This window comes from Tachypleus tridentatus, chromosome 7 (assembly GCF_004210375.1).
Source record: "Tachypleus tridentatus isolate NWPU-2018 chromosome 7, ASM421037v1, whole genome shotgun sequence".
NCBI lineage: Eukaryota > Metazoa > Arthropoda > Merostomata > Xiphosura > Limulidae > Tachypleus > Tachypleus tridentatus.
The window spans coordinates 184,415,420-184,438,027 of NC_134831.1; the positions used below are offsets into that span (position 1 = coordinate 184,415,420).

A 22,608-nucleotide genomic window follows, 5' to 3' on the forward strand; every position below is an offset into this window, starting at 1 on the left:
AGACAAAATTTTTGTTACCTTTATACATACATATATATTATGTTCTATTTTACAAGTACATTCATGCATTTCACATTGTGCTTGCCCTGGATATTTTACACACAAGCAAGAATTAGCATATGAAAACATTACTATTTTGTAAAAGAACCATGAAAAACTGAACAAAAACGCTACCATCATCTTGTCAAAGTGCTTTTTTAACCCACCATAAACTTCTGATGTAAAAATTAAAAGTTGGAATGCAAAAACTTGTCACACTAAAAACTGCAGGGACAAAAGAAAAAAAACACTGACAGAGGCAGAACTTTAGTAAATAAAAACACAAACAAACAACAGCAGGAATACGTTGTTAATAATTTCATTTTTAAACTATATTTCATGTCAAAGTCAAATGTACGTTTGTGTGCTTACATTCACAAAGCTATAATTATATTTAAATATCACCCCTTTACTTTATAATTATATTTAAATATCACCCCTTTACTTTTTGTTATATTTATTTTTTCACAAATACAGCCCATAATCTATTATGTTAACAGCTTTTCATCCTTTGTCATTTCTTAACAAGAAAGTTTAGATTTCATCCATATTTTGCTGTTTTAAAATAAACAGGCACGTGTTAAAATGACACTGATTGCTATTGTTCTAAAAACAAATTAAGAGCCTTAGTTTCCACAGGTTTGTTACACGACAGTTTAGGTTGACTTGCAAGACAGTAATGATACAAAACACCACCCTAGTATTAAATTATCTTTTTAATTTTTCCCATAACAATTTCAATTCATTTTTAACATTAAAACAGAGATTTGAGGTACCTTGGAAAACAGGAATGACGAGCTATGTAATTTTGGTAATTTTACTGGGTTACGATTTAAGTTTTATATTTAAAATATTTCAAGGGAACAGATATAAAACTAAACTAAAACTAATAAATCCTTCCAGATAATGCAACTTTATAAGTTTATCATCATAGGAACTGTTTGAAATTACTGATAAAAAACAAACTTCAATAATCCTTTATTTTAGAGATGACCACCTGAAGTATCAGAAAGACATGGATATTTTTGTTTTTGAATATCTTTCAAACACAAACTCCTCATTCCAGTGTTACAAATATTAATTTCACAAGACAGTTTACAACATGTAATCATCGTAGTTTCATAAAGCATCTCAGAGTTATTACTGATTGATTTTATTTTCAAATTTAGTTGTTTCAAAAACCTAAGATTTCCTTTAGCTTCCTTTAACTAGGAAAGACTACATTAAACAAAAATATTAAGAAATTGTTGAAATTTCAGCATTTCCTAGTCACAGAACAAAACATATCAGAGTCAGTTGAAGTTCCTCTGACACGTTCTAGCCATCACAATATTTTCAGACCACAACACAGAATTCCATTCTAATGTCCTGAACAGTAGTTTACTAACTGTCGACATCCACATATATCAAATATCTTTATTTTATTTTTATAAACTTATAACATTAATTCCATCTTAGGATTCTGACTTTTGTCTACTTAAATATCCAAGTAACTGAACCCAGTATCATAAAAATCTGGCATTCATTTCACAATGTATTACTCATTCAATTCTTTAAATTTAGGAAAATATATATACAATGTTTAACCATACTGCAACTATACGTACAATTACTGTTCTACTAAAGCACTTCAAGAAAATGAAGTGCACTAGGTGCAAAAAATAATCCAAACTGATTAATGCAGATCAAAACTGAAGAACAAGCAAGAAGATTTTTGTATTACACAAACCCAAATGTAATAAAATTTAGGTTTCATCTGTACCAGAGAGACCCTTTAAAGTTATGTAAATTTACATTTACATTGAACATGTCAAATAACTCACTTTTCAACAAAGACATAAATCATTTTCTGTTTAAATAAAGCTGTTATAATCAATGGGGAATAAATATGCCCAAACATTTACAAAGAAAATCTAAAAAACAGTCTGAAATAGAGTTGCATATTAAGAAGGGTGAATATTTTGACAGCCTATGAACCACATTTAGAAATGTATATTAACAGTGACAAGAGAAATTTCTACATTTTTATAGCTAATGGAGCACTTGCACAAAATGAGAGATGATTTGAATTTAATTAGTTTAGACCAGAAAAAACTTAAAAGTATCTTATTAGCCTGTAAGTTCTTCAAGATCATCATAATCAGATTCTAATTAATGCAAAACTTTGATCAGATGAAAACTAATTCCTGAAACACAACACTTTCAGTATAAAGTTAAAAACATGAAATACCTGGAACTTAATATACTGGAATACTGTATTGTGTGTGTATGCATGAGAGACTGAATAGTTTTAGTACATTCTCCTACCCTTAATCCATACTTTTTCTCCACAAGGATACTTATTCATTTAAGATATCAATGGTTTAAAAATAGTCTTTAAATCATCATTATACAACATTCCTGGAGAGAAATCTACAACAAACCTCTGATCCAACTAAATACTTTGGTACAATACATTATAGAAACATCAATCACAAGAACTAGCTGTTCTATAAATTTTCAAAAAAGCATTCTTCCAACTTCTTATTGGACAATTTACACAAGATGAATGAAGTATTCAAAAATTTATATTTTAATATTTTGCTAAACTGTTTTTTATCTTATTCTGATCATGATAAAACATTTTCTTCTCTTACTGCATCTTCTCATTTAGATTTTTTAAAAACTTCTTGTTAGGTTTAATAATCCCTATTTTAGAAAGAGAAAATTATTATACATGTACATAAAAAATACAAATATTTCCATCCTGAAGAACATTGTGTTATCTTTAAGCCTTAAAACTACAACTAATGCAAGTGAATCACTTTTAATTAAATGAACAACATACTCATGTATTCTAGTGTTTAACTAGACTCAAAACCGCTTTTGTCTGATTAAGGCCTGAGGTAAAGTATATACATCACAATAAAACAAGTTTTTAGAATGGAGAAAATCATATTTATGGCATTTTTTAAACTTTTTTCAACAGTTTTGATATAAACATCCTGAAAAATGTAGAGTCTAGTTTAATTTAAATAAATAAAAAGTATTTTCATATGTAAGGATTAGCAGTTTGATCAAAAGTTTAAAGCTTCACAGCTCCAGTAAAAGACGCTCAACTCATTTTCAGGTTTAATAAAAGTTTTATCTCTGGACATGAAAAGTCATTTGCACAAAGACTATTCAGTGTACAGTTTATTAAGTTCATTTTGTTTATATTCACATGACAAATATGTTTAAAATTAAGGTAAGAGTTAAAACTAGAAAACTATTCCTGCTTTGCAAATTAGTTTTCAATATAGAAGTATATATCAGGGTTCATCATAAAGATGTCTAATGTTAATTCATTTTTTGTAACAGTAACATTGTTTACAGCCCAACATCATCTCATAACATTTCAAGAACAGTTCAGAAGTCAAATGAAATACTGGACTTTTATATTTTTACATAAGCTGTTTTCAGTTCATACTCACTAGTTTTGCTAAACCTCAAAGCCAGTACTTACAGTGACAGAAACAAAGATGTGGGACTTAATAATTACAAAAATGACTAATGCTATCTTTTGTTGCAGAGAAACCTTTGTGAAATGGCAGTACTAACAGAATTTAAAACCATGTTTTGATTTTTTTTTTGAAGCAGGAACTATATCACAGTGGGTAAAATAATACATTTGTTGCTTTGATACTGATATATATTTCACTATACCATACACATCAGTTGATTGAAACTGCTTCTACAAATTCTTATTATAGAACATTTGAAATGCTTTTGAAAGCATAGATTAAAACTAACAAATTTAAAATCCTTTGCTAAAATCTTTTTTTTTCCCCCATATTTCCCATTCATCTATATAATATAAACATTAATGTAGACTAAATTTTTATTTAGTTTTTCATTATTTTTAGTTTTGTCATTCAGAATAGGGCACAAAAATACATTATTAAACAAAACGTTTATCGTTAAACACAATACATTCAGTACTAATGCTGACAGTTATTATGAAACACAAGAAACTTAACAGTTACAGTACAGACATGGGTTGACAGGAAATAAAGCAATATAAAACAGCCATGCACAGTTTTAATTTAATAGGAATAAAAATAATACCACTATATTAAAACATTCATTCAGTGAAAATGAAGGAAGTTAAACTTGATGTAATTTCACTAACAGCAAAGTGGTTGTTGATGGGTTTTTTTCCCAGCATTTTTTTATTTTAAATCACACTTCCAGAATATGTAGAATGATCTAAAGAATTAATTACTGCAAGCTTATTGAAGAAAGGCTAAAATAGTAGCTTCATACTTCAATTACAAAACTGGGAGTTATAACACTTTAGTTCATATAGCTAGATATTTATGTATCAAACTTATAATTTAAAATTTTTAATGAAGCTTACAGAAATAATCATGTTTTTCTGAATAAACACCAGGCTTTTGAGTGTCTTCAGTAATTAATAAATTCTTTCCTGAAATCAAAAACTTCATAAACCAAAGTGTCACATTTTATCAAGAAGCCTAACGCTTTTACCATGGCCATAAGTTTATTTTTTTATTCTGACAAAACAAATTTTTTCTAAAGTACTCAATACATTTTTTTCTGCTTAGTATCTGGAGTTTGAGCTTATAACCTTAAGATACCCTTTTACTTTTTAATATAATAACAAATTCCACTTCTCGATGTTCAAAGCAGTTATATTTTATCTTTGATATCCAGAATTTTTTTAAAAAGTAATACATCTTCAACAACTCACATTTTAGTTTACTCCTAGCCATTTCCAAATCAAGTTATATTGCACTAATTATGCAATTTTTCCCCCCACATTTCTAACTCAGTTGTTTATTGACTATAATCAGGACTGCAGGACACTGAGTTTGGATTCTGAAGTCCACAATGTGTCTTCCATTTGTGCTAGTTTACTAATCTTCGTAACTGTCTCACATTATGTGGAAAATAATTACTTTAGCCACACAGTACAGCTACAGCACAAGATAATAAAACTGACCAATCACTGTATTACTGTTTTAGACCTATATTCAGCATTTGGGAAGTCTCACTCTCAGCCATAAGTTCATATACACTGACCAGCATATAATACCCTAGATATCTCATTAAATACATTGCTGGCCTGTCGTTTCACAGCGAAATTTCTATGATGATGTTAGGAGTGTCGAATGTTGTGACATCACAACATTCCTAGGTGCTTAGTGGTGGTGTCAACTAAAAAAAAAAAATAATAATAAAATTTACGCTGCACACACAAGAACAAATGGAATAAAGTTTTCTGAGATTGTTTTATAGCTAATTGACCAGCCAGCTTGTCAGTTTGATACATACGTGTAGGTGCGGGATGGTGATTTCAGTGAGGGAGTTTCTGGAGGTTTAGCATTTAAAAAATCCCAGATAAGGATTGTGTCATCATGAGAACTACTAACAATTTGAAACTCGTCAAACTGAAGTCTGAAGACACGACCTGTATGCTCCTTGAAATGAAAACAGAAAGTATTAATAAAAACCAGAAAAAGTAAAAAAGTTTAGATTTTCTATTTTTATGTCTAAATTTGTTTTATTCTTTAAAACTTTTCAAAACCAAAGTAGGTAAAAAAAATTCATCTTCTGTTAGTGTTTTATTTTATAAACAACTAAGTTTTATTACTTTCCAATAACTTAATTTAAACAACTTTTCCCATGGTGTTACTGTAACATGACTTGACTTCTCCCATGGCATAAAACTCCTCTGAAAAATTATTCACTTTTTAAGAATTTTTTAATTTGTAATTTTTGAAACACTTTCCTTCAATAACTTAACCAAATTTAGCTTTTAATTTAAAAAAAGTCCATTATTTTACAAAGTAAAGTACAATTCAGTTAAAGTCACGTTGTAGCAAGTATATGTTATAAAATATATTTATTTGTTAATAGATTTACCAACAACTAGTTTTACTTTCCTGAACTGATCAAGTGTTCAAACATAATATTAACTTAAACACAAGCCATATTGTATCACAACTAACAAATGTAAACCAATGAAAATTGAGGATGTGGGCACCAGGCAACATAACTTGCAGACCCCATTAAGTGTGAATATACTTCTTTTACCATATCAGCCATATCTGCCTACTCCCATAACAGTATAAGAGTAATGCCAAAAACAAACATTACTTTATAAAAGAAGCTGAGTTCAATGGAAGACTGAAAAAATGTAAGACGTAAAGTTAACATTTTTTCTTAGATGAAAAATGTATTACTGGCTCAACTCTTTTTAGACAAAGCTATCTTGATTTTCTTCTGCCCTATAAGCATTGCTAACACAATTGTCACAAACAGTATTTGTCCCATCAATTCTGTATCATTTCTGAACATATATCATTATAACTACAGTACTGCATCACCAATATTGGTATGGCTAGTTCCCTCTGTTATTCACATATAATCTTCACTTTTAATACTTGGCAGGTTCCAAAAGAGGAATACAGCATTATTCTGGAAAAAGGATAGGGAATGGAGAGGAAGTAAATGCCCATCAAATACATTTTCAGTGTAAGAAAAATGTTAATGCCAATGCACTCTTACCTCCTCTCACATAAAGCTATAATTCCACAAAGGTGGAAGGGCCAGCTTATATGCACAAAACTGAAACCTAGTTTAAAGCGACCACCCACCCAAAATGAATGAACGTGCTCTGAGATGAAAATGAAGCACACTTGTGAAGTACTGTACTACTTCTGGAATATATATGATCTTCATTCTGGAAGTACAAAATTAATGTCTTGGGGCAGAAAAAGAAGGACATGCACAAGTGTAATTTGTTCCAAGATATTTGATCTGTAGAAAATATAAACAGAATGAGCTACATTCATTCACAACCGGAACTGGACAGACAGACAAGGTTCCATAACTTGTCCTTGGCAGTAGGAAATTAAGGATTAAAAAAATTTAACATCAACATTATGGCATATGGACCATACAATATATACCCATCAACCCTAACCAGAAGTAAACAACAGTGTCAGGTAACTAGAATTATGAAGATGAAATGACATTTCAACTGAAGCCAGACAAACTTTAAAACAATTGTAGAAGCAAGGAGTACAACAAATCAAACCATGTCTTTTGGGATTATGACATTGCCTCGACTGAACCGTAAGAAGAAAATAATATCTGTAACCGGTATTACGAGCAAAAATCACAAGTCATTCAACTGTAAATACAGGGAAGAGACATCCTGTATCTGGAATTAAAGATATAGAACATTTGCTCAACCATAAAAAGTCTCCTGTTGCCAGTATTACAAAGCACATGAAGTCTCCCAAACTCAACTGCAGGAGCAGGGAAAGAACCTCCTGCAACCAGAATTAAGGAGAAGAGAGGCCTCCACTGCACAGAAACATAGAAATAGGGTGGTGTCCTCCCAAACGCAGTGTTACAGGGAGGATCTTGCATTGGTTGGACCTGCTACAACCAACATTTGCTCACCTGGGAAAAGCATCTACAGAAAATGGAAAAAAGGAAACCAGTTTTGGCCCCCCTCTTCTCAATGAGTGTATAATCACAAACAGATACAATAAAAAGAAATTTGAAACTCACTCAGGAGGAAGCCTCCATCATCTACCACTTCAAAAACTGGGAGCTACAAAGTAGTAGAACTTCTGTGATTCACTGGAAGAAAGGGAAGTGAATACAGTTTCACACCAAAGAAAGTGCAATGGGTCTCTGCAATTCCCTCTTCTGAAAAGCAGAGACACTGATTTATTCAATCAAAGAGCAGAACTTCTTTTCTGCTTTACTCATGAAGTCCACAAGTTACGTTCCACCAATGAGTGACACACACCACTGGGTATGCCACTATTGGTCTTGCAGAAACAACCAATCTCTACAGCAAGCATTATAATGTAATAAGTAAATAATGTGTATTTAATGGCAACATCTACCAGAGAGTGTGCTCCTGTTATCATTATAAATGAAATGAAGTGATAAGACTAACCCCAACCAAAGGCAAACAGATGCGTGTCGAATCAACATGGGAGGGAGATTATATCGACCAGAAGAAAACAGTGCAGATACTGAGCAATGAAGAAACTACGAGTAATCCACATTCCAGCCTGAAGAATCTTTTAAAGAACAGTGAAAAAAAGTAACCATGGACAAATTTAACGAGAAGAAACACTACGGAATCAGTGGCCTTCCATGGATTAAGTCCAATTTTGCTAACCTGATAAGCTGGAAAACTACCAGTAAGAGTATTAGATCATAAGAAACTAAAAGGTCCCAAGAAAAAAAACTCTGGAACTTGAACCATGAAAGAAGTCAGGACATTTCACATAACACTGTAAGGAGCAAAGACAATAAAGAATTCATTGAGAATTGCAATGGGAATACTGGTGGGATACAAGATAATTAAACAGATGTGAAACCCTAACAGCCTTCACAGGCCTAAAGAAGAAAGGACCAGTGAGGATATAGTATGACGTAAGAGGAATGGTAAAAGAAGTGGATAACATTATTGACAGAAACATCTAATAAACAACACCCACAAGCAAGGAGAACAAAGAAAAAGGTCTTAAATGAGAGCTGGTAGATGGAACATGAAGACAAAGGTTAAAAAGGAAGACAGGAAAGGCACCACACCAAGATTCCACTAAACAAATCACATGAAAGTGAAAGAGTAGGAAAAAAAAAGCATTGAGAAATATACATTCCAACAACAGGGAAAGGGTTAATAACAAACTACTAAGCTTTCAAAGTATGTAATATTATTGAACGTGTAAAACAATTACATTTACCTAAAAAATAAAGTAATTATCAACATCTAACTTATAATTCACCTACTGTAACTTAGGTGACAACATACACATTATTATCTAACTTACCTGAGTGCAAGCACGAATAATGTGAATTTTCCCATGTGTTAATAAGGGGAAAGCCACACAAAAAGTACCTGAGCAATGCCTACCACAGGTATATCAACATGGTGTAAAGTACAGCTATTAAAAAACCTATTACAGGTCCCGTGGAAGAACTGGAGGCAACAGGAACAGGAAGAAAGAACAATAATTTTACATCATAGTGAATGATGTGATGGCATAGAAACTGGTGAAAGGTGACAATCCCTAAAGAGACATAGAATGTGACAGACCAAAATAAGAAAGTGCCTGAAACAGAAGTCCAAATTGTTTTCTTCCTCAGAAATATTTTCACATTGAAAAGAAATTCCCAGCCATACAGTAACTCTAGCTCCCTGTGAAATAAGGTCTGTATCTCCTCTGCAGCTGAAGTTGAACATAATTTCTTGGAAGTTGCACCAGTGGTATTTTTTTATGTAATGGGAATTTCCATAGTTGGTACACTAGTCACAAATTCATACCAAGGTCTCTTATAATTCGATAACAAGAAATAAATGAAAAAAACTGTTAAAACAAATAACTGCAAACTCTAAAATTTTTGGAAAAACAAATTTTGAAATTGCAAAGAAAAAAACGTGTCTGTGTGTAGAGTGAGCTAGCTGCACAAGTATAGATGGTGCAGTACTGTTATTAGGTTGTTGTCACAAGACATGTACATGTCAGAATTGGTGTGAAATTGATACGATATATAGACTGGTGTACTGATCGCAAAAACCTTTGTAGCAATGTTAAGAAGGCAGAAGATAAGATAGCTTTGTGTGAAAAGATGCGAGACTATCTAAATCATGCACCATAAATTATAGGGAAGACCAAAGTCTTTCTATCACGTTATTACAGAAATGAAATAAAAACCTTATTACCCTATTTCATTTCTAGAGACTTCTTGAACCTACGTGTTTTTCTAACGTTATAAATATTAGGTTAAATCAGTGTACCAGACATTGGTTGTATGTACAGATTCTCCTTCACATAGAAGCAACAGAATATTAGGACAGGGTGTGCGATAGGAGTTTTCAATGGAATGTCTCAACTGCATAATTCATAGTATGAGGGTTAGCATTATCGTGTCATATGAGCAGATGTTACTATTAAACACACTTGTTAGCCATAATTTACATATATCCACATGTGACCACGACTGCAGTGTTGTATGAATATCATTTTTTTAATAAAACTATCACCCACGGTTTACTCACATTCATATGGGACTTACGATTATTATATTGTATGAATGAATGTCTTTCGTTAACACTGTTGTCAGCCATGATCTAATAATATCCATATGGGGCTTAGCAATATCATGTTGTATGAACCGACATTCTGTTAACACAATCATCAGCTACAATTTATTCATATTCAATGGACTGGAAAAGAAATCTCACTTCTTATGATACATCCTTCACATATATGAATAAGAGAAGGAAAAAAAGAATTCTTACCACTAGTGTCCTAAGGCAGAGAGTTCCTGCTGGTGATCTTGGATCAAGAGCAGCTGCCAAGTCCCAAACTTTGATTTTTCTAAGTTAAAATTAAATAAAACCTTAAGTATTATTCTACATTATCTATTGAGTCAATGTATACAGGCAATGCATCAACACCTATAACATTTCTAACTAATAAACCTGGTTCAGAGAAAGTGTCTTCTTCAAGAACAAAAGATTTAACATAAAATGACATAAGATTTAATGTTTTACCTTTACAAGTAAACCTCAGCTACTAGAATGAGAACTATTAAATCCTAACACCTGTGGTGACTAGGGATGGTGCACGTGTTGTAGTCTATATCCAAGTGGAACAAAATGGTTAAAACATTTTACATATACCATTACCTCAGTGTGTGCCATAGCTACGGAATGTAGCTAAAACTGTGTATGTATGTTTGCATTTTAAAGAGCTTTAATGAACATGAAAGTCCTGTTAAGATAATGTAAACATACTGTAATGATCCAAGCAATATAAAGAACAAAAAAAGATTTACTTTAAGGTTTCACTAAATGCACAGTTCATTTTCTTCATGGAAACATTACAGTATTTGTTTTAAAAAAATCCAACTGATTGAACAAAGTTGTACTTTTCTTAAGAAAGAGCAAGAAGGAACCACATAAAACATTCATTTGTGGTTTCAACAAATTAAATGAATGAAAACCTCAACAATGAAATTATACACACTTTAGTTGCATAAAAACTGAATAGGAAAAATTGACTTACGATATTTTTATGTAGCCAAACAATTGTGATGAATAAAAAATAACAGGACAATCACAAACCTAAAATCACATATCTCACACCAGGTTATAAATTAAACATTCATCATCAACTTAATCTTAATTTATTGTTAATAGAATAACCATTTATGTCATTCAAAACAACATGATTATAATGTTTATCTCCACTCTTGACTACAGCAAGTCAATTCTTTCAACAGTCTTACATTTAAAAAATGCACACTACCACAACATGCCACTTTTACTGATGATGTGAACTATAATTGAAGCACTCTCATTTCTACTAGAAGATATTTAACTACTTGCTATTGGTACCTTACACATTAACACTTCAAAAACTGTTATATTAAAGTGTCATTAACCAACAGTTACTTGTACCTTAAAAGTATTTTAAAAAAAGCTATTATATTAAAGTCTTATAAATAACTGTTCATAGTATCTTAGCAACATAAGACTTGCATGTTAATGTGTAAACTACTACAGTTATCTTCACACACACAAAAATAACATTTACAATATAAGATTATTCATAGCATTACTATTCATCATAAAACATTAACAATTCTTGTTTCACACTGCAAGTCTGCATTTCAACTTACCCATCATAAGCACCACTAACAATTCTTGTTTCACACTGCAAGTCTGCATTTCAACTTACCCATCATAAGCACCACTAACAATTCTTGTTTCACACTGCAAGTCTGCATTTCAACTTACCCATCATAAGCACCACTAACAATTCTTGTTTCACACTGCAAGTCTGCATTTCAACTTACCCATCATAAGCACCACTAACAATTCTTCTGTTGTCAAACCGGATACATCGCACTAATTCTTCATGACCCTCGAGGATTCTCAAACAAGCTCCACATTCAATATCCCAAAGTCTGTCACAAACAAGTAACAATTCAAATATTCAACTGGTAACCACTAATATTTCACACTTTACTCTTACAAAGGAAAAAAACACCCTCAAATGTAGTTTAGAATAATCAAATATTACCTGACTTTAGGAGCCTTACAATCTAGTCTCTTTTAGCCTTCACAATTAAATAACTGAAATAAAAAAACTTATTTTATTAACAATAACACAAAAAAAATATTAATGATTACCTGATGGTGTTATCCGAACTGCCGCTGACAACCAGACGATCTCTGTACTGAAGACAAGCAATGCCTCGTTTGTGACCGTTCAAAGTTCGAACAAATTCACACGAGGATGTGTTCCAGACTTTAATAGTTCGGTCCCCTGAAGCTGATACAATGTATTTTTCATCAAAATCTACAACATTTACAGCTGCACGATGTCCAACTAACACCCTCCTGAGGTTGATTTCTGTAGGAGAAACCATGTCCCAAACAGCAATGGACCGATCCTGGAAGTCAAAATTAAACAATGAATATACTGTACTGCACAGATAATCTAAGGTGAGACGAGACAGAAATAATCAGCCACTGCAGTCCTTATATGGTATGGTTCTTGATATCAAACCACTTACCTTCCATTTCTGTTAACTTTGATCTATAAAAATTACTAAATACTGTACATCACAGATGATTAACTGATAGTATTTCTGAATATTACAAATACACTTAAAGTTATGGTTAACCTTTGAAGATGCATATATTAAAATTAAACAATGAATATACTGTACTGCACAGATAATTTAAGGTGTGACGAGACAGAAATAATTAGCCACTGCAGTCCTTATATGGTATGGTTCTTGATTGAGCTGTGCTCTTTAAATCTTCTGTTCACTTTTTACAAGTATATTAGGAATAAAATCACATTCTTATAACATTTGTTGAAAAAAATAAAACGTAAAATGAGAAACTGATGTTGTAGACATTCTACTTTGAATGTTTTTATCATCTTTAGACAGTAAAACATTCAACTCCAAAACAAAATCTTACAACATTAACAATACATTTGATGTTCTATGGTATCCCAAAGCCAGTGAAAGAGATCTGACAAGCCTTGTAAGTATGCAACAAATATCACAACAAAATTGTTAAGGTAAGATTGTGGCAATTAATTATCATAGTAAGCACAATTACCAAAGTCAAATTATTAATTTGAAGCATTTGTTAATAACTAAACATTAATTAGTAATGTATTTGGTGGTGGACCACAGTTAAGTGCATAATGCACTAAACTTCAACCAATGAGACATAGGATCAAAACCTGACAACCATCAACACAAAAATATTCCTTCTCAGGACATCCATAAAAATAGCAGCCAATTAGCAGCTGAAACAGCATAAAACTTGTTAGCAATTATTAAATAAAGTTACTCATTAACAATTATCCTCAGATGATTATGTAGGCTACTAACCATGACAACTGTCAGAAAATGTTAATAATCAGCTGAGATAAACAATTGTTTAAAACAGTCCTAAGGCTTTACTCTTAATTCCAAAGGAACCACTAACCTTAGAACAGGTAACCATCATACCATTGTTGAACCTTAAATGCAGAACAGCTTCACAATGGTGGATCAATGTATTAACCATCTCAGCTGTTTTCAAATCCCAAACCCTGAAAATATATTAAAACCATGGGTATATAGTTTTTGTTGTATTTTTTCAAGGAATTACATTTGAATTACTTCTAGATATATTACAATGTCAAATTCAACACAAATACTTTATACATTCTAGCTACAATATGAAAAATCCATAATTTTCATATTAAAGTGGATGAAATAACAAAAGGTAATAAATATTTTGGTACAAACTTAGCTGACAAGACCAAGATGTTAATGAAAGCAAGATTTGTATCACAGAGTGTTTGTCACATCAACTTTCACCATCAATGTATAAAATGTTAAAAGCAGCTAGATTTGTATCACAAATGTACATTTTTTAAATTATTGAATATCCAACTCTCCAGTTAGTTTTACAGAAATAAAAATGAAGCAGCAAACATGGCTATCTACAGAAATTATTCCAGGGGGAGTGGGGAAGGAGTAGGAAACTGTGAAGTGAATAAAAATTTCATTTACACATACTAAATGAATAAAGAAAGGGATTATGTTTCTCAATTTCCAGGGAGGGGTAGAGCCCCTCCCTGCAAACACCCATGATATCAAACCACTTACCTTCCATTTCTGTTAACTTTGATCTATAAAAATTACTAAATACTGTACATCACAGATGATTAACTGATAGTATTTCTGAATATTACAAATACACTTAAAGTTATGGTTAACCTTTGAAGATGCATATATTAAAATTAAGCAACATGGAAACAATAAGTCAGTGTTAATTTCATCTACCTAACAGTGGCATCACTTGACCCGCTAATTATAACTTTGTCATCATATTGAAGACACAAGACTGATCCTGTGTGGCCTGTCAGAACCTATACAAAATTAGTACATAAAATAATCATTACATATGATAATTCACTTAAATACACTATAAATAGAAAAAATAGCAAAACTGCAATTTTTTTTAAGTTTAAAAATGTATTAAAAACCTATATAACAGAAAATTTAACTTTGATAGAAACCTTATTGAAACAACTATGTTTTATTCCCCTCAAGATTCTGTATTATTTAACATTCAAAACAAAGGTAATTAAAAAAAATAATGGAAAAAAATGCTAAAGAATTCAGCTGTTAAAAAGAAACAAAACAACTCTCACTTTAAGACAATGGAGTGAGGTACGATCCCAGATTTTGATTGTATTATCTCGAAGTCCACTAACAATCTTCTGGTCATCATACTGTAAACAGTACACTCCTTTGCTATTTTCGCTACGACAATTTATCCTTTGCAAGTTGTGTCGACCACATCGCCAGTTGTTTTCAATGCTCTAAAACAACAACATTAGCAAGACACTAAAGACACTGAAATTAACTGTGTGCTATATTTCTACCTCCAAATAATGCTTTACTAATTAACACCATAGAAGTACAAAAGGCAGCTGGATATGGAGACATCAAGCATAACAAAACAGGTTTATGCTTTCATAATAACCATTAACAGAAATATACTTAAGAAAATTTAAACTCACCAATTAATTTTTCAAGTTCACACAATTTTACCAAGCTTTCCAAAGAAGGTATATTTTTAGCATTCATTACATATGGCTTGGATGAATTTTTGTTTTCTAGACCAAAAACTTCAAGAGGAAATCTGTTTTAGTCTTCCCAATATGTAAATATCAATTACATTGCTTTGTGTGGCTTTAAATCATGGACAAATTAATTCCATGAACTTAAATACAATAGTTTTATACTATATTAACAGTTGACATTACCTCGATATCTTGAATAAATCTTGGATACAATCTCCTATAAAACATGTGATCTGGGTGTTGCTCTCCTGGTGGGGGTTTAAATAGGTACTTGATCCTAGCCAATAAAACAAGTTAACTTTCTAGACAAATCCATTATTCTCAGATATACACTCAATGTTCTTATTACTATACTTACATTAAGTTTGGAATTGAATTTTATAACAGACTAGTGGATCCAGTTACACAATGATACTTTGCAGGTCAAGTACATTGTAAATATTTTATCAGAAATAAAAACTTGAAACAAACAAACAAAAAATTGTTATGAAACTTGGATAAAAATATCAAAAAGAAAATCTCTTACATTAATACAGCACTGCAAGAGGCAACAACATGAAACAGTACACAGTACTTGTAACAATTATGAACTATACCAATTATTGAGTCATGTTAAACATAAAAGCTACTGAAGAATTTGACAAGTTTACAGACTTTCACTCTTAACCAATGAAAAATGACCAAAAATATACTAAAACCTGTTCAACATTCTCAGTTATTCAATAAACATCAATCATAAATTTATTAACATTAAAGTTCCACATCTTTTCAAATGTACATGAATATTAAAATCATAATAATAATAATAATACAGTACCATCCTCTTCTTTCAGCAAGCCCTTTCCACAGTGGATCTGTTCGAACTTTCCTTTCTATAAGTTTTTTCCACAGCATTCCTTCAGAAATCACCCTGGACCACTCCTTGCAGACTAGTTCAGCTGAACAGAGAGATTCGGCATCCAAATAAGATAAAACAGTTTCAGCTACGTGATCCAGTCCTTTTTCTGCAGTGAAACAAATGGTTTGGTTTCAAAAGGCTACAGTAGCAATGTTACAATAGTAAAATTGTTATTTCTATGGATGTATGCATGTAAGAACACAAGTCTTTTTTAATACGAAACTGAAAACAGCTTGTTACTTATGACAATATAAAATGATATAATTCACAATCCCACAGGTCTAAACAATTATGGAATTTTGTTAACAAATTAATCATCACGTTCATTAACTCTCAACAACTCTCCATTTTCATGTTTTGTACTTTGAAAATGTATCGGGCTACCCTTAAAATTTTTTTAAAACTATTATACATTATAAAATATCATATTTGCAACACAATAAAACCTGTAGTAAGCTATAAATAAGACTACAACATTCTGTGAAATTCTCCCTGCAAAATTTCATGACTACTTTATTTTAATAAAAGTACTAAACTTTTGTTGATGAAAATAAACATCATAACACTGACTAGAGAGATTAATATAAGGTATAGGTTAATGTGAAAATAAACATCATAACACTGACTAGAGAGATTAATATAAGGTATAGATTAATGTAAGTTATGGGAATCAAGTTTACAGTTTTGTACCAATACAACTACCTAACTCATTGTGGTCAGATGTGAATATTTCAGTTCCTTTACTATACAGACAAAAAAAAAAAAAAAAGAGATCACTCAGTTATTAGAGATAAAAAATATGATTACCACAAATACAAAATTAATCATGTGGTATACAACAATATGTAAAAATAATAACTATTTTCCATTTCATTTACTTGAACTAGAACAGCTTGTATATCATTCATTCTTTATCTTGGTAAAGTTGCCTATAAGCCATTCAGTTACACCCACAAATCTAAACAGAAATTACATCCAAGAGTACATAGTGTACTTATAATAGTGATGAAATAACTACACGAGCACTGAGTAATCCTTATGCTAATTCTTGTGTGCTGTAGCATTGAGAAAAAATTTAAAAAACTGCACTTTACCAACTTAATCCAGTCCATACTATAACAGTTGTTGTAAGGCAATTTAATAAAAATAACATCACAACTACAACTATTTTTATTGTCACCCAGCTGGCCTGAAGAGACCTATGCTCGAGTGGAAATCTTTGTTGGTAATGGATAGAGCTGATACAGTACTGGTGACATATAAACACTTCTTTCCTTCCACTCAGAACATTGCATCAACAATTACTTCAGTTTCAAACATTATAAAAACAAGCATCTATTTGAATGCAGAGAACATACACATACAATTCAGTGATTAAAACAGAATGCAATTCCAAGCAGCTGAAAATGCTTAAGTCCACTCTGTATTTATTAATGTAGAAAAAAAAGAAGAAATGAACAGATTATGAGCATGTAGAATTAGTTGGTAGCCTGTATTCAACACAAGAATTTTTCTTTAAGACCTTAACTATCAAAAGAATCTAGCAATTGTGACATTACACCTAGACACACAAAACAGTTCTGATAAAGAACAGCAACAGTTAAGCATATGTTAAATTATAAATTATTAAACTCAAAGTATCCACAAGAAAAGTGGAACATAATAACTTAGAGTGTTTGTACAAATCACTTCCCAAGAGAGAAAAAAAAGTTCACAAAAGCTTTGAAAGAAATCCAAGTAATACTCATTTGTTGTCCAGAGTGCAAGACAAAAAGAGCATATATTAATTAATAAATAATTAATGTGTTAGAAGCACCATAAAGAAAACAAAGTTTTACAAGTAATCATGTTTGAAAAAAATAACATACAGAAATTAAAACAAAACTAAATTTTAATGACCAGTAGAGACTTAAAAAAATCAAATCCACAGTGGAAGACAATAGTTAATTTCCATAAAGGTTTTATTCAGTATTAAATATAACATTAATATACACTTATGATTAATCTCTCTTCTCCTGGTAGTGATTAGCATACCCTTTCATAATTATTTTAATTTCCAATAATTAATTTTCAATGTACCACAGTTTAAGATAAATGGTATTTCTAAAGACTTATGGCACATTATTTTTGTCTCACACTGCAGTTACTACAAATAAAAAGGGACAGTATTATACAAGGTTACTCTGTAATTCATTAATAGGGCAAATGCAAATGTTATATTGAAAGCACAAGTGAATTTTGTTTTACTGTAAACACCACATCAAAACACCATTGCATAATATTTCCTGCAAAAGAAATATACAAAAGTTATTCAAGACTTGTTCAGTTTTTTTTGGGATAGTTTTATACACTCAATTACACCTAAATCTTTTTTTTTGTCAAAAATGTATTCACACACTAAATTGTTAAAAAATCTTTATACACATTATACACAATAGTCAAAGGCTGAAAATATTCAATTCAGGGTTTAGCCAGATGAAATTCCCAAAGAATCAAGGTCAAACACATCTCGTAATGTACAGAGGCTTGATACCCGAGCATGTAGAACAGTACAAACCATTACTATATCTCAGGTCAGGTGAATCACTTGTCACACACATGCATGCTCACATTTTTGCCTGAAGGAGGTACTTGAATACAAAGGACATTTTTTTTTTCAAAAATAAGCTGGAAGAAGACATAACTCAAAGCCTCCCCCAACTTCATGACTGATGTTTTGTCTAGAGGTCATACACCCAGAGGAAGTTTAGACACATGTTTTCATCAGCTGACTGGTTATGTAAAGTTCAGTGTCCAGCCCTGATGCTTTAAAAACCATACCTATTAAAAGCCATGTTAAGCACATGTAGTTGTGATATGGTCTGATTCAGTAGCTACATGGAAACTAAGGGTTCATTCTCCTTCAATGTTATCATTAATCAGGAAATCATTTGCTTTTCTAAATAGAAAATACTGGGAATTAATTTTTAGTTTAAGCAGTTAAAATTTAAAAAAATATTTTAAATAGGTTTTTCTTCTGACTGTACTCAATCTTATATTTCTCTAACTAAAAACAAGACTACTTACAATTTAAGGTCAAACTATGTAAACTAAAAAAAATGTTTTGAAACTCATTTTAATCAATAACTACTAAAACTTGGCTTTATAGAAACTAGATTTCAAGAAAGGTCACACAAACAGAAAACTGGCTTATAATCAAGTCTTCAGACTTATGGAATTCTGTGTTCATGACCCATTATTAAAGCAAACAGGTTTTAAGAGGTCAAAACTGCTTTTTTTCTTTTTTGTAATGTGGTATCCAACACTGACACATCAGTTTTACGTGGCTATTCAAATAACTTATTTTTTCATCTTGGTCCTTCCTGTACATGTTATCATCAAAAGATCTTAAAATCAGGTATTACAGCAAATTAAAATTGGATTTAAGGTAACTAGTTATAAGATATAAAGTGTGTACTTAACTCACTATGTCTGATAATTTAATATGCTTATTAGTAATTGTGTGGCAAGCATATATGAATTTATACACACATACTGTGGTATTGGGGCTAAAGTCAGGTAGTTTTGTTTTTTTTTCTTTTATAAGATTATGCCAATGAATTATGTGATATCTAACAGAAGTTTGTTCAGCACATTTTTAATACTGCACATTATTGAGCAAAAAATATTATCATGAATAATTATTCTTTCCAAAACCACACTGCAAGGTATTATGAAAACTGTACACCAATTTAAATTATTTAAACTACCTAAATATCACTCAAAAATTATTTGTCTACTACCCTTAAGATTTAATTAATTGACATAAAACATCTATAAAAAAAACAAACTGTAAAGTCCTTAAGAGAGTCTTAAAATTGGCCCTATAAGCATGTGTATGAAAATTGCCATATAACATGGGTTACAAACACAGACAGTCGATTAGCAAACAGAAATTAGAATGCTAATATTAAAACACTAAATCTGGAAGAATTATACTGAATAATAGAAATATTGAAAATCTTTACATTTTATACACCATACACTACATAAAAATAACAGTTATAGAAACACAAGTTAAAGCTTACTGAAGTTATATATTTATATTAAAAAAACAACAAAAGTAATGTTAATAACTTAAATGTACAAGTTTAGATATGTTTAAAGGTTAGCAAAGACTTAAACTAATTGGATATTAATATACATTTTCAGTGTTCAAAGTTTATCTTGGAAGGCTATTCTGAAAATAAAAGCTTTCTCAAAGTTCAACTAAAATCATATACCATCTTTTTCATTTAGCATCTACTCTGTTTACACAGCTTGTTTCAAAATAATGTGTGTAAACATTGACTATTAGCTTCCTACAATGCATATAATTCACTACACTGTTCAAATAAATTTTTGCAGCAAAACTAAAATCAAACTTGAATTGATGTACAGAAAGGTCCCTGTATGGTATTACACTTTCAAAAGTTGCAGAAGTTGTGATTAAAAGCCATAAAAAAGCTTTACTATGCACATCTCATTTCTTTAACTAGTAAGTTAAACTGTTTAAATATACTAAATATGAAAGTTTTAAACTTTATCAAATTTGTTTGTTTTTTCTCCTGATAAATATTACATTACTCCTTAAGAGCTGATGCTGCTAGCTTTATAATATAGTAGAGTAATACGCAGGTAAAACATATACTCAAATTTACTAAAAAATAAAAAAGTGTAAAATTAGAAGCATGACAAATGAATCATAGGGTTATTCTTTAATTTTACTCTTCAAACACTACAATAAACTTATTGGAATTTAAGAAAAAGCTTGATAAATATTTAAATACTAGCTTTCAGTTGGTTTTTTTCAGCTACGTTTGGTAGGTGTGATAGCCTTGATGAACCAATAAGCCAGTTACCCTTAAATGTTGCATTACACAGATTTAACACAACAGTAGCAAAATTGGGTTAACAACAGATTCACACATGCAACCACTTGTTTTGTTGTTACTTTAGTTATGGTACCAAAACATTCACATCATTATAATACTTATTTTTGAGAGTCAAAATGGATTTGAGCTGTCTCCTAACTAATCAAAAAGCAGAGAAATAACACCAAATCACTCAGGACCTTTCTTCAATTTTAATTTATAAGAAGTTATAAGTGAATTCATACAATAAAGATCCTAGATCAGAGTCAAAAGGTATTTCTAACACAATTAAGGATATGATAAAAAATAGCTAAAATAATACTAGTAATTTAAAATCAAAGAAAGAAAAAAATGTAAAATAATCAGTTACTTTACTCATAAAAAAAGAAATCCTGTGTCAATCATCTGAAAGGTGGGAAAGTTTTTCTTAAAGCTATTAAAGATAGGAAAAAAAAGAAAATTATTCAGAAAAGCTCTGAAAAGTCCTTGAAAGCTTCAAGTCTGATGAAATTTATTTTCAGCATTTTCGAAGCTCTTGGTAATGTTGAAGTTGATAACAACCAGGAATTTATCAAATTTAAGAAAAATAAGGGGGGAGGGGGAGTGTCAACAGTATTGTAGCCCTACTAATTTGACTCCAGTTTGATACATGCTTAAGAAAGGTTTCTATGAACTTCACAACTGCAAATTCCTAGAATACATTCTTATAACAATCCATACTACTATGACAGAGCTAAGACCTGAAATACCTGTTAGTACATGAAACAAAACGTTTTTTCACACTGTACTACACTCTACACAACATTCAAACAACAGTTCACTTATAACTTTATTCATAACTGACACAATTCATAAAGTACTCTAAAATATTCAGTTTTTTGTTTCCAAACAAATGTGTTGGAGTAATTTAGGTTTGACATGAGTGATGCTCACCCATTCTCATACAAATAATACTCCTTTTGGTATTACTATCTTTAATATTATTTACTGCCACTTAGTTCAGTCAGTTTTGGGATTCTGAGGTCTAATATTCTAACAGGTTCAACTTTATCTCTGGCCATTCTACAAAAGTCATTTTATTTTGCCAGAAATATTATTTCACAAGTTTTACATGAATTTTATCAGCTATAATTTACAAAAAAAGTTGAAACTTAAATGATACATGAATGTGTCCTAAAAGCTAATACTAAGCTTAAACACAGCATGTGAGCATAATAAAACAAACATGCTTATATTAACCAACACAGATGGGTCAAACACCTCTACATGGTTTAGTTTCAGCAAGATAATAAAATGCCCACTCTAAATGACAAGACATACATCATTTTGATGTACGTTTTATGTTCTCATCAAGCATTCCAACAACCACATCAAATTCTTTAACCTGAGTTCTAAACTCAAACTTTCAAATAATAATTTTTATCAACTATTCATTAGTTCCCTTTTGAATTATGGTCTCAGCCTAAACAAGATGAGCACATTTCTACATTTGAACAATTTTGTAAATACATGCTCACAAGCATTTACTGGCAGAATTCTTATAATCTTTGTATGAGATAATGGTTTTTCACAGAATGTAAAACATAAG

The 22,608-nt window shown here is 30.9% G+C and overlaps 1 protein-coding gene across 4 annotated transcripts in view; it reads right to left on the minus strand.

Moving 5' to 3' along the window:
- Positions 1-22,608, minus strand: part of LOC143257469 (beta-TrCP-like) — a 32,604-nt gene that overhangs the window by 2,840 nt on the left and 7,156 nt on the right. Inside the window, exons 3-12 of one of the 4 annotated variants that reach the window (XM_076516165.1) lie at positions 16,048-16,234; positions 15,414-15,507; positions 14,796-14,966; positions 14,425-14,510; positions 13,580-13,685; positions 12,260-12,522; positions 11,923-12,033; positions 10,361-10,439; positions 5,356-5,501; positions 4-5,238 (exon numbers count right to left, since the gene is read on the minus strand). In XM_076516165.1, coding sequence (XP_076372280.1) covers positions 5,235-5,238; positions 5,356-5,501; positions 10,361-10,439; positions 11,923-12,033; positions 12,260-12,522; positions 13,580-13,685; positions 14,425-14,510; positions 14,796-14,966; positions 15,414-15,507; positions 16,048-16,234 — 1,247 coding nt within the window. In that variant the 3' untranslated portion in view covers positions 4-5,234. Of the gene's footprint in view, positions 1-3; positions 5,502-10,360; positions 10,440-11,922; positions 12,034-12,259; positions 12,523-13,579; positions 13,686-14,424; positions 14,511-14,795; positions 14,967-15,413; positions 15,508-16,047; positions 16,235-22,608 lie in introns of those variants that run through there. The other 3 variants (XM_076516163.1, XM_076516166.1, XM_076516164.1) reach the window with 3 other exon arrangements.